This window comes from Leopardus geoffroyi, chromosome E2, assembly GCF_018350155.1.
Source record: "Leopardus geoffroyi isolate Oge1 chromosome E2, O.geoffroyi_Oge1_pat1.0, whole genome shotgun sequence".
NCBI lineage: Eukaryota > Metazoa > Chordata > Mammalia > Carnivora > Felidae > Leopardus > Leopardus geoffroyi.
This window is the reverse complement of record NC_059335.1, coordinates 47,323,957-47,339,748: the sequence shown is the minus strand read 5'-3', so window position 1 is coordinate 47,339,748 and position 15,792 is coordinate 47,323,957. Positions and strand designations below refer to the sequence as shown.

Genomic DNA, 15,792 nt, shown 5'->3' with positions numbered 1-15,792 from the left:
AAAAAAAAAAAAAAAAGTTTAAAACCTGAGTTTAAATCCCAGCCCTCAGTGAGGGCCACGGACCTCACATAGATGCTGCAGGGCCTTCTAGGCCTCTGCTGCCTGGGGTCAGCTGTGGGTCCAAGGAGCTTGACTCTGTTTCATTCTGCCTTTACTTTTATTTAAGTTTTTGACTTTACTTGAAAATATTTCAAACACAGATAAAGTTGCAAGAATAGGGCTTGAGGGTGGCCATCCTCTGTCTTCACACTGCCTTCCCTCTGTGAGTCTGGGTCCTCATCTTTTCTTAGAAGGACCCCAGTCATGTTGCAGTGGGCCTCATGTGCCGCTGACCTCAATTTAATTTGATGACCTTGGTAAAAACCCTGTCTCCAAATAAGGGCACTTTCTGAAGTTCTAGGGGGTTAGGATTTTAATATGTCAGTTTTGGGGAGACACAATTCAGCCCATCACAGGAAAGTGGGCTTGCTGTGCCCCTTCTTTATTATCTGTGGCTTGGGGTGCCATTGGGCAGACAGCTTCTCAAGGTGCTTGAAGACATTAGACGAGATGTGAAAGAGGTGTAAAAAGTTGTTAAAAGTAAAAAGAGGTGAAAGAAAGTCATTAACTGAAGAGAGAGCAGCGCTGGTCTTTTCGATACTGGAAAGCAAATGGGGAAGAGAGGCTGGAAACCTTATCTAGGAAGCGCTGTTGCTGTGTGGCATGCCCTCACAGCCAGCAGAGAATTACCTTTGTTCCCATCACCTCAGTACAGATTTTTATTCTAAATTTGATTTCTCGGTAGCTCTGCGAGAGGCATGGAACTATAACAGGGGTAACATGTTTTGTTGCCTCATCATTTAATCTTGGCCTCCGCCTGTCCCTCCCTGTGTTCGCTCACTCTGCCACAAAACCAGCAGCCAGTCTCCTGCTGTCTTTTTCAAAGCTCGTTCACATGTTTTGATTTTTTTAACTTTTTAAATTTATTTTTTAAATGTGATTTATCTTGAGAGAGAGAGAGAGAGAGAGAGAGAGAGAATCCCAGATAGGCTCTGTGCTGATCAAGAGTCAGCTGCTTAACTGTCTGAGCCACCCAAACGCCCCTTTTTTTTTCTTTTCAAAAAAATAACCCCCAAATAAAAGTTGTGTACCTCTCTTCCCTCTTAAATAACTCCATTTCCCACAGGTAATCACAGATAACTTTTGTATCTATCTTACTAGATGTTTCCAGATATTTTTCTTTTTATTATATACAAACACATGTAATCCATAGCTATCTTTTTATGTATCTGCATACTTTTGCATAGAAAATATTTAGGAGAACTGTTTTTTAATACCAAGTGATATGAGAGTAAATTTAAATTTGCTGGTCTGATTCTCCATCCTGAATATTTTTGTGTGGATTTCTTGCAAACGAGTATATTCTGCTTCACAACCACAACACAACCGTCAAAAATCAGGAGATCGGTACTGACATATCAGTTCATCCTCAGGCTGTGTGACAGGCAGAATTTCTAAAATGCCTTCCCCCTTCCCAATGCCCTGTCCTAATTTCTAGAGCCCAGCAATGTGATGAGATATCCCTCTCGTGACTGTTACGTTACATGGCTTAACATAGGAGCCTCTTTGAAGGTAGGTTATTCAGGTGGGTCCAGTCTGATCACATGAGCCCTTTAAAGAGCAAGTTTTCTCTTTCTAAGAAGCATAAGGGATCAAAGTGTGATTGCCATTTTGAAGACTGGTTTGGGGGGCATGAGAAGAAAAGTGTTGGCCCCTGGCTAACAGCCAGCAAGGAAATGGATGTCAGGCCTACGGCCACAAAGAGCTGGATTTTGCCAACAACTTGAATGAGCTTGGAAGCAGATTTCTTTCCAAAGTGTCTGGGTGAGAATCCCATCTGTCCAACACCTTGATCCTGGCCTGGTGACACCCTGAGCCTAGAACCCAGCTGAGCCTCAACTCCTGATGCAGAATGGTGCTGACAGTGACTGTGTTTCAAACCACTGGAATTTGTGGACTGTGTTTTACACAAGAGAGAATGAACACAGGCCAGCTTCGTGGTTCACCAGCCGTCCGAATCGTGTCCTTCATTGTAAAAGTATCCAGCTTAGAATGACATGTTGCATTTGGTTGTCATGTCTCTTTAGTCTCCTGTCTGGAAAAGTTCCTGCTAGTCCTTGACACTTTTGAAGATGACAGGCCGATTATTGTGTAGAATTTCCCTCGTTTGGGTTTGTCTGGTGGTGTGATTGGAGTCAGGCGGTGCAGCTGTGGCAGGAACATACGGCAGCAGTGCCGGGTCGCTGTGTCCTCCCAGGTGACACACGGGGTCAGTTTGTCCCAGTGCTGCTAATTTCACATGGGTCACTTGAAGGTGTGTCTGTACCACTTGTCCACTGTAAAGTTACTCATTTTTCTTTGTAATTAATAAGTACTTTATAGGGAGGTCCTTTGAAATTATATACTTAAACTGTTCCTCATAAAACCTTTGTTTCATTCATTTATATTATTGTGGCCTCATAATTTTCAGTTTTGTTGAATGGCTCAAAATCTATTATCATATTTTGATGCCCAGTTGTCTTATATTTGGCCAATGGATGCCTCTTCAGGTGGCTTGTGTGTCCTGTATACATGTCTTCATTATTCTTTTAGCATCTTCTTGCTTTCTGGCACAAGCTGTTCCAGGCTTATCAGATAATATCCCTGTCCCAGCCCAGGAACCAGCTATTTCTACAAGAAACCCTGGTTCCTTCTATTAGACAGTGATGTTTAGAAACTAACATCTGAAGCTTCTGCACAGCAAAGGAAACAATCAGCAAAACTAAAAGGCAACCAACAGAATGGGAGAAGATATTTGCAAATGACATATCAGATAAAGGGTTAGTATCCAAAATCTATCAAGAACTTGTCAAACTCAACAGCCAAAAGACAAATAATCCAGTGAAGAAATGGGCAAAAGACATGAATAGACACTTCTCCAAAGAAAGACATCCAGATGGCTGACAGACACATGAAAAAATGCTCACGTTACTCATCATCAGGGAAATACAAATCAAAACCACAATGAGATACCACCTCACACCTGTCAGAATGGCTAACATCAACAACTCAGGCAACCACAGATGTTGGCAAGGATGTAGAGGAAGAAGATCTCTTTTGCCCTGTGGGTGGGAATGCAAACTGGTGCAGCCACTCTGGAAACCAGTGTGGAGGTTCCTCAAAAAATTAAAAATAGAACTACCCTACGACACAGAAATTGTACTACTAGGCATTTATCCAAGGGATACAGGTGTGCTGTTTCAAAGGGACATATGCACCCCCAGGTTTATAGCAGCACTATCCACAACAGCCAAAGTATGGAAAGAGCCCAAATGTCCATCGATGGATAAATGGATAAAGAAGATATATATATACCACATCTTTATCCATTATATATATATACACACACACACACACAATGGAGTATTACTCAGCAATCAAAAAGAATGGAATCCTGCCATTTGCAACTACGTGGATGGAACTGGAGGATATTATGCTAAGTGAAATTAGTCAGAGAAAGACAAAAATCATATGACTTCACTCATATGAGGACTTTAAGAGACAAAACAGATGAACATAAGGGAAGGGAAACAAAAATAATATAAATATAAAAACAGGGAGGGGTACAAAACATAAGAGACTCTTAAATATGGAGAACAAACAGAGGGTTATCACAGGGGGTGTGAAAGCGGGATGGGCTAAATGGGTAAGGGGCACTGAGGCATCTACTCCTGAAATCATTGTTGCACTGTATGCTAACTTACTTGCATGTAAATTAAAAAAATAAAATGACTTTTAAGATTTCTTTTCGGGAGAGGGTAAAAGGGCTAGAAATGCAATACTTTTTTCTTTTCCTGGCAGAAGAGAGTTGGATGTCTTTGGATATATCAAGTGAACTACAGGAAATAATTTAACATTGTATACCTTAGTTGCCCAATTGTTAAAAAGAATATATTGCTCGCTACCAAATGATATTACATAAATAATCTGAAGGTCTGTCCATAAAATATGGGGAGTGTACATTGCCACTGAGGGGTTGCTGCTCCCAAGCTGTTGCAGTGAACAGAGCTAGGGAATATGTATGTGTGTACACACACACACACACACACACACACACCTATATTTCTATATCTCTATATGTTGAAAATCATGAGTTCAGACTGATACCTTCAAATCCAGTCCCAAACCACAACATTCATTCTAGTTTCTTCTCTTCCTATATTTGTAACTCCCTTCTCTGACAATGGAAACTCTGGCAACTCCCTTAATACGTATTCTGTTTTCTTATTTGATCCACCCTCTCATATGGAACTTACTTCCAGTTTCTTCTCCCTGCAAGTGTGTGGGTGCCTTTTCCCTTGCTCGGGGCCTGACACCCTCACCATCCCCCACCGCATAGGCACCCTCCTGACTTTGTGCAGCTCTGACACCTGCTCCAGGCTGCTCCCTGCAGCAGACATTGTCCTCAGACCACTTAGGCTCGGACCTCTGTGTTGGCCTGTCCCTCCGTGTGGCCACTTTCCTCATTGACTGGGGCTCTGATGCTGCGTTCCAAGTGCCCCGCTCCAGTCCGTGGACACCCTCCTCACTCTGTGTGGGCTTAGGTTCTCTAAGTCACTTGCTCCTCTTTTGCCCATGGTAGGCCCCTCCCTTCTCTGTGCCGCCCAATGGCTTTATGACTAACTGCTCAGAAAAGAGAAGGGATGAGGAAGAGCAACCCTTTGGAAGGTTCTCTGTTGGAGACTGACATTCTGTCAGCACAGCTGTAGCACACTGCTGCTTCTCCCTTGAGGACCAGACTAAGTAATTGGCTTGCGTTCAGGGGCCATGTGGTATAAGGAGTACCCATTCTTCTTAATTCTCAAAACCACGCTCAGAGCCCTGAGAAGCTCACAGTGCTGGGAGACAGACTGACAATGCCCAGGTAGCCCTCCGGGGCTCAGGATCATCGAGTGGAATGACACACAGAGTTGCTAATACCATTTACACTGTTCACACTTACATTTTGTGTTCTGTGCATAAATAAATAATTAGCATGGTCATTTCACATTAGTTAAATATAGGCAGTTAATAAGTTAAATCTTATTCTGGAATTTGCTTTTTTCACATATCATCATGGAATTTTTCAATGTTCTTCCCTTAGATATGTGTGTTTTCTAATAGAACTGTGGTTTTCCACAGCACAAACATACCAACATTCACTTGTGGCTGCGTGTGTAGGCTGACTTCACTGTTCCACGTCACAGGCAGTGCTGGAGGGGGTCTCTCGGTTCATGTGTCTTTGTACTCTTCTAGTAGAATTCCTGTAAAATAGACTCCCAGAAGTGCTATCGCTGGGCAAAGGTTATATACACTTAGATTGTTAGCAGTTACTGCCAAAATGCTATTACAGAGAAATATGCCAATTTATACTTTCTCTCCAACTTTGTGAGAGAGGGTACCCTTTCCTCTTAGGTCCCACCCTGGAATTTCCAAGTATGGGTCTGGGATAAGCTGTTCTTCCTTCTCTACTTTCTCCCTGGGAGTAGTTTACATTATTTCTCTGCCTTGTGGAAAAAGCAAAAAGGAACTGTGGGTTTAGCAAGCCACTTTGGGCCTCAGCCAGAGTGACTGCCACATCCATTTCTGTGTGTGTGTGTGTGTGTGAGAGAGAGAGAGAGACAGAGAGAGAGACAGAGAGAGAGACAGAGAGAGAGGCTTCCACTAAGTTCCACTAAGACCCCAGGGAAGGAAACCAGAAGGGGTCTCGTTTTCCCTAGCTTCTCCCATTCTTATTGTTCAGGTCACCCTCCTGACAGCGGGGCCGACAAGTAGGCACATCTCTGTATCAGAAGGAGCTGAGGTTCTTTCTGGCAGCAGTTTCTTCCAAAGGGGTAGATACATCAAGTCACATATATCCGGTGTTTTGAAAAAAAATCCATTTCTTTGCTGACCTTCTGATAGGCTGCCTTGGCTCAGGTTCTGTAGTCGATACTTTCTGTCCAGTTTTCTATGAGGATGGGAGTAGGAGAACATCCCATCAGAATGCTGTTCTCAATGTCAAGCAGAAGACTGAGACACAGAGTTGAGATGATTTCTCACTTCATCTCAGGGCCACGGCTGTGACTGGGATAGCTCAGGAGGTTATTGGTGACATTCAAACAGTGCCTTTCGACAGGAACATTGAGTGTGCAGGACACCGGGGGCCCATCATGTCTGCTGTCAGTGGTGCATGGGAGGGCGCGGGCCCCATCTTGAAAGAGACTGTACTCCTCTGCCCCAGGGGCTTGCCACCCAGGAGGGCCAGCCAGCATCTCATTGGATCAGAGAATGCAGAAATCTGCATGTTTTATATGGCGGCTCCTGTATTTAAAATCTGAGCTGATGTTGTACCAGTCCATTAAAACTGATCTGTGGACCAGATGTGAATCCAGGTCTCCAATTGAGGTGTCTGGCTCATTCCATCCTGTGGCAGCAATTAGAAACTCTCATGAGCCAGAAGCACCAGCAAGGGGAAGGTTGCGGGAGGAGGAATAATACCAGGAGAATGACCACCCCAGCCAGGGTGGGGGCCATGAGGGCACCAGGGGGTGACTCCAGGGCTCACTGCGGCTGGGGGGAAGAGGGCAGGCAGACGTTGGAGTTCTACCTTGGGAGATCCATTAATCCTGCTGATGCCCCATTTTTTTCACCAGGAAAAATAATGGTATGGAGGATTAAATGATATCCTAATAGTATAACTTTTACAAAGGTGTGTTCTATGTGTCAGGCACATTAGGTACTTTTTAGCTGTGGGCAGTCACGTTCATTTTGTGTGCCTCAGTTTCCCAAGTGCAAGAGGAAGAGAAGGACATTACCTATCTCAAAGGGTTGTACAAGGATTAAATATAAAGAGCAGTAGTGCTACCTGACTAAAAACATTATTTTTGATATTTCTAATCACCATAAAATTCTGGCAAATTGGTATTATTATTCCCGTATTTACAAATAAACCTAGGGTTTGAGAGATTAAATATCTTCCCCAAACCAAGCAGCCAGAACCAGCAGAATTAGGCCCCAGGGCCGAAGTATCTCCTGATGTACGTAAAGGACCTCACAGGACCTCTGAAAAGTATTACTTGTTCTTTTTCACTGTTGCTTTCCCCCTCAAAGTTCATCTTCTTTTAACAGATAGACTTCCTACTGTGGACCATTAATTTTTTAAAAAGCCTTCAGAGATACTTGTCCTGGGCACAGGATTGGTTCGAAATAAGGTGGTAGAATGGGGAATGGTGATCAAAGCTCGGAGCCTGGGAGGGGTGGGGAACCTTCTGTAGAAACCTCAGCGCTAGCCGGGGCTGGGCCTGAGGCTCCAACATATAGCAACTTCAAACAACAATCATTTATTACCTCACAAAGTGTCTCAGGAGCAGCTTAGGAGGGTGGTTCTGGCTCAGGGTCTCTCATGACATTGTAACCAAGACATTGGCTGGGGCTGCAGTCAGCTGACGCTTCACTGGGGCTGGAACTACTTCCAGATGGTTCACTCATGTGGCTTGTGAGGAACTGCTGGCTGTTGGCAGGATATGTTGGCAGTCTCTCCATAGGACTGCCCGAGTATCCTCAAATCATGGCATCTGGTTTCTCCTAGAGAGAGGGATGTAAGAGGGAGCAAGGTAGAAGCTACAATGCCTTTTATGACCTTGTCTTGGAGTCCTATACCGTTACTTATGCCACTTCATTGTATTCATTAGAATAGGGCTGCCAGTATTAGCAAAACTAACAAACAAAAGCAACTGGTACAACCCAGTTTAATTTGAATTCCAGATAAACAATGAAGAAACTTTTAGTATAAGTATTCCCATGAAATATTTGGGACATACTTACACTAAAAATTTGTTTATCTGAAATTCAAATTTAATTTGGTATCATGTATTTTATCTGGCGACCCTATGTTAGAAGCAAGTCATTTGGTCCAGCCTACACGCAAGGGGAGGGGAATTTGTTTCCATTTTTGGAGGGAGGAATGCCAAAGAATTTGTGGAGATATTTCCAAACCACTACAAGCAGCATTTTGAAAACTTGCATTTGCCCCTGGTATCTGTGGTTACCTGCATGGGAGCCTAAGGGGATGAAGCAGTTCTGGATAAGAAAGTTCACTTTCGTAATAATCTTGTACATTTGTAAGTTTACAGAAAATTGTGCACAATATTTTCTTTGCCTCTTAGATAGCCCTGTGAAGTAGATGAAACAGTGATCATGATCCTCACTTTACAGGTGAGGAAGCTAAAATGCCTCCTCCAAGATGTTATGAGCAGAAATGGTGGAGGGAGGACAGATTTTTTTAGTATGAAGCCTAGCATTTGTTCTACTCTACCCAGTAGTGTCCTGATACGCTACTCATGCCTTCACAATAGAAGGTGCCTACATGTAGCAGACTCATGTTCTCTCTTCTGCCATGTTGTTATCTCAAATGGGTAATGGCATTTGTGGATCCTCACTGCTGTGCTGTATCCTGGGTAATGGGGGAGGACCCTGGGAGAAGCTGAGGGCCCAGATGCAGTCCTCTCTCAATACCCACAAGTTCTGGGATCCACCAGAACTGGCTGGACCACTGGCTGAACCACTGGCTGACTGTGGGAATCCAACCCACTATAGAACCTCTGAACTGCGTGACTCAAGAGTGCCCTTGGGAACATCATTCCCTTTCTCCAGGAGGCAGCCAACCTCACATGAAAGACTGTGGGATAGCCAGACCAAATGGAGAATTACTCTAGCCTAATTTTTATTATAAGAAATTTATACATATAGAAAAGTTGAAAGAATAGTATAATAAATATCCATACCCCTCCACTTAGGCTCAGTAATTCTTACTATCTTTTCCATGTTTTCTCTATTGACATTCTTACCTATTGATATATTGTATTTTGAGGCATCATTTTTTTTCAATATATGAAATTTATTATCAAATTGGTTTCCATACAACACCCAGTGCTCATCCCAAAAGGTGCCCTCCTCCATACCCATCATCCACCCTCCCTTCCCTCCCACCCCCCATCAACCCTCAGTTTGTTCTCAGGTTTTAAGAGTCTCTTATGCTTTGGCTCTCTCCCACTCTAACTTTTTTTTTCCTTCCCCTCTCCCATGGGTTTCTGTTAAGTTTCTCAGGATCCACATAAGAGTGAAAACATATGGTATCTGTCTTTCTCTGTATGGCTTATTTCACTTAGCATCACACTCTCCAGTTCCATCCACGTTGCTACAAAGGGCCATATTTCATTCTTTCTCATTGCCACGTAGTACTCCATTGTGTATATAAACCACAATTTCTTTATCCATTCATCAGTTGATGGACACTTAGGCTCTTTCCATAATTCGGCTATTGTTGAGAGTGCTGCTATAAACATTGGGGTACAAGTGCCCCTATGCATCAGTACTCCTGTATCCCTTGGGTAAATTCCTAGCAGTGCTATTGCTGGGTCATAGGGTAGGTCTATTTTTAATTTTTTGAGGAACCTCCACACTGTTTTCCAGAGCGGCTGCACCAGTTTGCATTCCCACCAGCAGTGCAAGAGGGTTCCCATTTCTCCACATCCTCTCCAGCATCTATAGTCTCCTGATTTGTTCATTTTGGCCACTCTGACTGGCATGAGGTGATACCTGAGTGTGGTTTTGATTTGTATTTCCCTGATGAGGAGCGACGTTGAGCATCTTTTCATGTGCCTGTTGGCCATCCGAATGTCTTCTTTAGAGAAGTGTCTATTCATGTTTTCTGCCCATTTCTTCACTGCGTTATTTGTTTTTCAGGTGTGGAGTTTGGTGAGCTCTTCATAGATTTTGGATACTAGACCTTTGTCTGATATGTCATTTGCAAGTATCTTTTCCCATTCCGTTGGATGAGGCACCATTTTGAAGGAAGTGGTAGATGTCAGGACATTTCATTCCTAAGTACTTCATAGCCCGAATCTTCTAAAAATAAGGACATACTCCTGTGAAGCCATAATTTTAAGATCACACCTAAGGAAATTAGCCATGATTCTCAAATATCCTCTGACATTCAGTCCATATTCCAGTTTTCCTTATTACCTTCAAAATATCTTCCATTGTCAATCAAGGCTCACCTATGTGTCTCTTAGTCTTTTAAAATCTAGAACAGTCACCTCTGAAGAGATCAGGTCAGTTGTCTTGCAAACAGTTCTATATTCTACATTTATTCCCAAAATAAAGGTTATATTCCCTTTAGCCTTTGAGCTCCATTTCATTGGGGTGTGAATATATGACCAAATCCTACTGAAAGAGATAAAAGTGAAAGTATTGTGTGCAACTTCTGAGAAGTCTTCTACTGCCCGGAACATGGGTATGACGGCTGGAGCTCTGGCAGCCACCTTCCACATGAGAATCAGAGTCACCCCAGAGGCAAAAACTGGAAAGGGCTTTGTAGAACTTCCAACATCAGCTCTGTCTGCTTGTTCCCCACCTCTTTTGAGAAAATAAAAACTTGTATGCTTAAGTCCCTGTTTATTGGGGTTTTCTTTCATATATATCCAAATTTAGTCCCCACTAATAAGCCAGATTACGGCCTACTGTAATCTTGTATTTGCCTGAAAGATATGTTATCTGTTTTCTACTTGGCTAAGACACATTTCAGGATTTCTTTCTCCTTCAGGCGTAGATCTCTGGTACCAGTGCACTGTGAGAATGTGGTCAAACTATTATGTTACCTAACCTCTAGTGTTGAATGAATCTTGGCAGTCAGGAAAATTTTCTGTGAGAACTTTGTGGTTATAAATGTGAGAAATGAAGTTAATATGGCTTGTCATGTGTAAGAGAACACCAGGGGAGTGTGTGTGCAGAGTGAGAATGACCTGGAATTGGCACAAGGCAAGTTTGTGAAATACAAACCTGAGCAGCAACACAGGGGCAAGGCTGCAAAGGGCAGGGCCTTTAGGAGAGAAAAAGCACTGGGTGTTGTATGTAAGTGATGAATCACAGGAATCTACCTCCAAAACCAAGAGCACACTGTATACACTGTATGCTAGCTAACTTGACAATAAATTATATATATGAAACAAAAAACAAAAAAACAACAAACAAAAGCAGATAATGACAGAGAGAAAATAAAAGAATAAATAATGGCACAAAAGAGTAAATGTGTACAGGACCAAGGAGTATAAGAAAGAAAAAAAATGGCTATTTCTGGGGCATAATGTATAGTATCTCAATCCTACAATAAAATATACATATTTAACACAATTAAAAAATGAAACAAAAAAACCCAAAACATGCAAACTCTGCATTCTTGCCACAGCCCAGGAGAGGTTTTCTGGGTGTTGAGAACTCCATTTGGGAAGTGTCTCACAGGAAACAAAAGGAGTTACAGCATGTGAAGGCAATCTGGTTGCACCACTTTATCCCCATGGACCACTAGAGTTGACTTAATGGGTCCAGGAACAAAGCTATGCCTGAAGAGTCAGAATAGTTCCTGGGTCAGCTAGACCTCCCCGCCCCAAGCCTGTGGAAGACATGTAACCTTGATGCTGTCATCTCAGTCCTTGGTTATTTGAGAAGCTGGCCAGCCTTTTGAGCTTCAACTACTCTCTTGGATGTTGAATTTATAGTCCTATAATGAATTCAGTGACATCTTCCTACCTCAAAAGAGTGAAAAGTGTGGATCCCAAGTCTAGGAATCTGAAAGAAATCATTCTGGTTAGGGCAGGATTTCAAATATATTTCAGACTCTGGTACAACCACTGAAACACACACACATATGTATATATGTGTTTATGTGTATATGTGTGCATGTGTGTTTGCATGTGAGAGAGAGACACGGAGAGAGAGAATAAGGCTGACCTATAGATTCATTTATTCTTTCACTCATTCATTCTTCCAAAACCATTTACTGAGATTCTGCTTCCTGCCAGTGGCTGTGCTGCATATTGGGGATGAAGATAACGGAATTTTCTACCATCTCTTATGTCTCAGAAGAGACAAATACAAACACAACTGACCAGAATCCAGTGGGGCACACTCTACAACAGTGGGAGGCGCCCAGTGCTTCCCTAGCAGAGAGGGACTCCTCTGGGGGCATGGCCTCACCCAGCTGCAGTGATTTCTCTGTGTGGCTAGGACTAATTTCATACTATTTCCTGGGGTCATCATTATGCAAATCCCTAATTTCTTGGAGCTTGAAGTAGAATTTTAACACCATTCCTTCTAGAAAGATCTGTCATGGGACCAGAATGGATGGCTCAACTCTTCCCGGAACCTGGTTGGCACTCAGAACACTGTTCCCAAATGCTTTGCCAGACAGTTTCCTTGATTTATTTCCTAATACTTTTGCAGTCATGGCCCACATGGTCTTTGCCTGCTTCCTGGCTGTGATGCTCCCAGGGCCCCAAGTGAGGGCAGGGTATGAGTGAGGGCGTGTGGGAAAACTGGGACTGGGGATTGGCTCATCTCAAAAGTAGCCTCCAGTTTGCAGCATCAGGCTTCTCCTGCCCTGAGCAACAGTACTTTTGGGTCTTCCCTGAAAAACAGATGTGGAGCCTGAGAAACCCCTTTTGAGTTCAGTCTCTTTCTCACTGTTTCCAAGGGCCATGAGTTCCTCTCCATTTGAGCTTCATTCTCTTTTCCTCAAGCTCGGCATCTAATTGGCTTTCTAAGATGGGGTCAGTCTAGAATCACTGGAGGCTCAAACAGAGTGCCAGTCCTTAGCTCTTGGTTCAGTGTTCAATTCTATACTGAAATCCTGTCCCCAGTTCTAGTCCCCAGTCCCCATTTACTGGGGTTTGCTGGTGTAGTCCTTTCCCCAGTTCCAGTCTGCTATTTCCATTAATGGAGTTTGCTGATTTAGTCCACACTGGGAACTGCTGGAAATGCACACAAGGGGATTATTATGATTATAATAATGTTAAAAAAAAGAAACAAGCCCAAAATGGAGTCATTTCCACCCCCCTGCCCTTCTTCCCTGCAACAACAAACTAAGACTTAATTACAGTTTCAACCCATTCCAGGAATGTGACTTTTTACCAATCAAGTGAAATTTCCTGATCAGCAATGGTGAGGTCATCTGTATGATGAAAACCTTGCCCGTTCCGTGTATCCAAAGAAGAAGATGTCCTGGCCAGAAACAATCAAATCCTCCCTCCCTCACTTCATTTGTGTTTCTTTCTTTTTTGCTAATAACTTCTTTGCCCACCCTTCTTGCTATAAAAACCTTCCATTTTGTAAAACTCCCCACAGCATGCTCTCTACTTGTGAGATGGGATGCTGCCTGATTCATGAATCACCTAATAAAGCTAATTCAACCCTCAAATTTACTTGGTTGAATTTTGTTCTCTAACAATATCTTCATAACTTTGACCTCTGACCAATTTCAAACTGGCAAATTATATTTGAAGTTTTTGCAGACTCTGTGGGTTGACCAGGTCTGGTTGGCTGTCTTACTGCTAGAAGCTGCTTTGAGAATAATATTTGATTTAAAAGCTTGGAACTTAGAAAGAAGTTCCTCATTTATAAAGTGTCAGGGTCAATGCTTCTTCTTCTTCTTCTTTTTTTTAGGGTTGAGCTACTTTTGGGAGGCTTTTTTAAAAGCTTGAAAAATCAGCATGTATGTCTCCAGTGACCCAGTTTTCAAGAAGAGAATTGGCAGAACTAAGGGAGTACAGCTGGGAACCAATGTCCATGTTCCTGGCACAGCAGGATCACGTAGTCCCTGCCCCCTGGTGACAAAGGGAAAGTGAGATAACCTAAAAGGAGGCAGAAGAGTGTGAACATCTATGTTTAATTTTCTTATTGAGCCAAACTGAAATTTTGAACAACATGTGCTGTTCTGGATTCAACACTCAATTATTCATTCTGTTCTAAGGTCATGTACACTCCTGGGAAAATTCAGCAGTTCTCATTCCATGGCTGCTCGTGCACTTGTGTCCACAGTATTCCACCACTTCTGAAATGCTTATTATTTTTCCATTTTTGGCATCGCTGAAATTGAGATGCATCTTAAATTGATGCCATCTTAAGCATTTTACCAGAATTTAATTGGCAGAGTTTTCTCTTTCTTATAATTCATAGCATATCAAATTTGATGAAATATGCCAGTGGTTCCTGATGCAGAGCCATCAAGGGCAATGGTCAAAAATTCTTGGGATGTTTTATGGTATAAAAAGCTGATTTTATTATAGTATGGGGATAGGAACTGTGGCCAGAAAGAGCTGCACTTGTGTTTGTGAGGAGTGACTGATTGTATATTTTTAAGTTTGTGGAGGGAGGGTGGATAGAGATAACTTTAAGTTTCCAAGGAATTTCTGTATGGTGAAAGTAAGGTCTCCAGGACTTTGGAGGTCTCACTATTGTCAAGTTAAGGTTGCTTTTAGCCTCAAACGAAACATCAATATGAAGGCAACCATGAGTTCCTTGAGCAATGTCACACTCTACATGTGTCAGGTATTTATCAGTGGGCTGCAAGTTGTAAGGAGATTTAATTTTAGCTACCTTTCTCTTGTGTTTGTTCTCCTCATTAGTTTCCCCACTTTGGCTATCTTAAAAAAATATCAATGACCAGTGCACCCTTGCATGCATTTTTATGTAAGAGGGATGTAGTATGATCTGGGCATCAGGATTTTTAGAAGCTCCCAAGAGATTTTAAAGTACAGCAAAGTTTAAGAACTGTTAAAATAAGGTATTTCTGCCTTATTCAAGCTTTTTTCCAACTCCTAAGCTTCATGACCAGCATCCTTACAGATTCTATTTATTATATATGGTACACTCCTCTGTCTCAATTAATCATGTCCTTCCAACTCCATCCACAGATCATCCTTTATTTTCTCATTAGAATGTCAGCTCCAGGAGGGCAGGAATTTCATCTGATTTGTTCTCAGTTATATCCTCAGCACCTAGAACACCTAGACCTATTGTAGACACTTGATAAAGATTTGATGAATGAATGGATATTTCTTCTTTTAAATTCAGTGCCCTGATACACTCATTTCTCACACAATTTCCAGTAAAAGTGGTATTATGTTTAGATGATTTCCAAATCTGGTCCTGTTTCCAGTGGTCATCTTTCAAGCCCAAATTTCACATTAAAATTCATTTAAAAACTTGAGCTCACCGTTTTCTATTCCCAATCCAAACCCTAACACCATCCCAGCCTGCCATATGTATCTACAGAATCAGTTTCCTCCCTGAGTCTCAAGCTTAATATCTTGAGTTATTTTCAAGTCTTGTCTTCCCCATATTTAGTTACTCACTAAGTTTTGCAATTTGCTTTTCTGAAAATTCTCTTGAATTTGTCCCTTCCTTTAAGTTGCCACAACACTGAATTTGTCTTCTTGGCTTCTGTTTATTCACATTTAAAATGACTTCACATCCACCTGCTAGCAATTGTTTGTTTGTTTTTTTTAATGCTTATGAAGGTTAAATATATGACACAAGTAGCACAAAGGATGGGAGAATGTAAAGAGAATTACATTGTTGTAAAGTTCTTGTATTATTTGGGAAGTGATAAAGACAGTAACTTAAAGTAGATTGTAATAAGTCAAGGATGCATATCTTGAAATCTCTGAGATAACCACTAGAAAAATAATAGAAGAATATGTAACAAAATAATGAGAAAACATTTTAAAAATTGAGTAATACAAAAAAGGCAGGAAAAAAAAATAAAAAGAAAATGTATGATTAAATATAAAACACAGAGCACAATGGTAGGCTTGAAACCAGCTCCATTAGGAATTACATTAAATGTAAATAAACTAAACATTCCAGTTATAAAAGGCAAAGATTGTCAGAATTGATGAAAAAAAAATCAGTATGGAG

At 41.9% G+C, this 15,792-nt stretch overlaps 1 protein-coding gene across 2 annotated transcripts in view; it reads right to left on the bottom strand.

The window, feature by feature from the left end:
* Positions 1 to 5,071: 5,071 nt before the first annotated feature.
* The window catches only part of TXNL4B (thioredoxin like 4B), a 41,628-nt gene continuing 30,907 nt past the window's right edge, over positions 5,072 to 15,792 (bottom strand). Inside the window, exon 4 of one of the 2 annotated variants that reach the window (XM_045443366.1) lies at positions 5,072 to 5,351. In XM_045443366.1, the coding sequence (XP_045299322.1) occupies positions 5,246 to 5,351 (106 nt within the window). In that variant the 3' untranslated portion in view covers positions 5,072 to 5,245. The remainder of the gene's footprint in view (positions 5,352 to 15,792) is intronic. The other variant, XM_045443369.1, reaches the window with a different exon arrangement.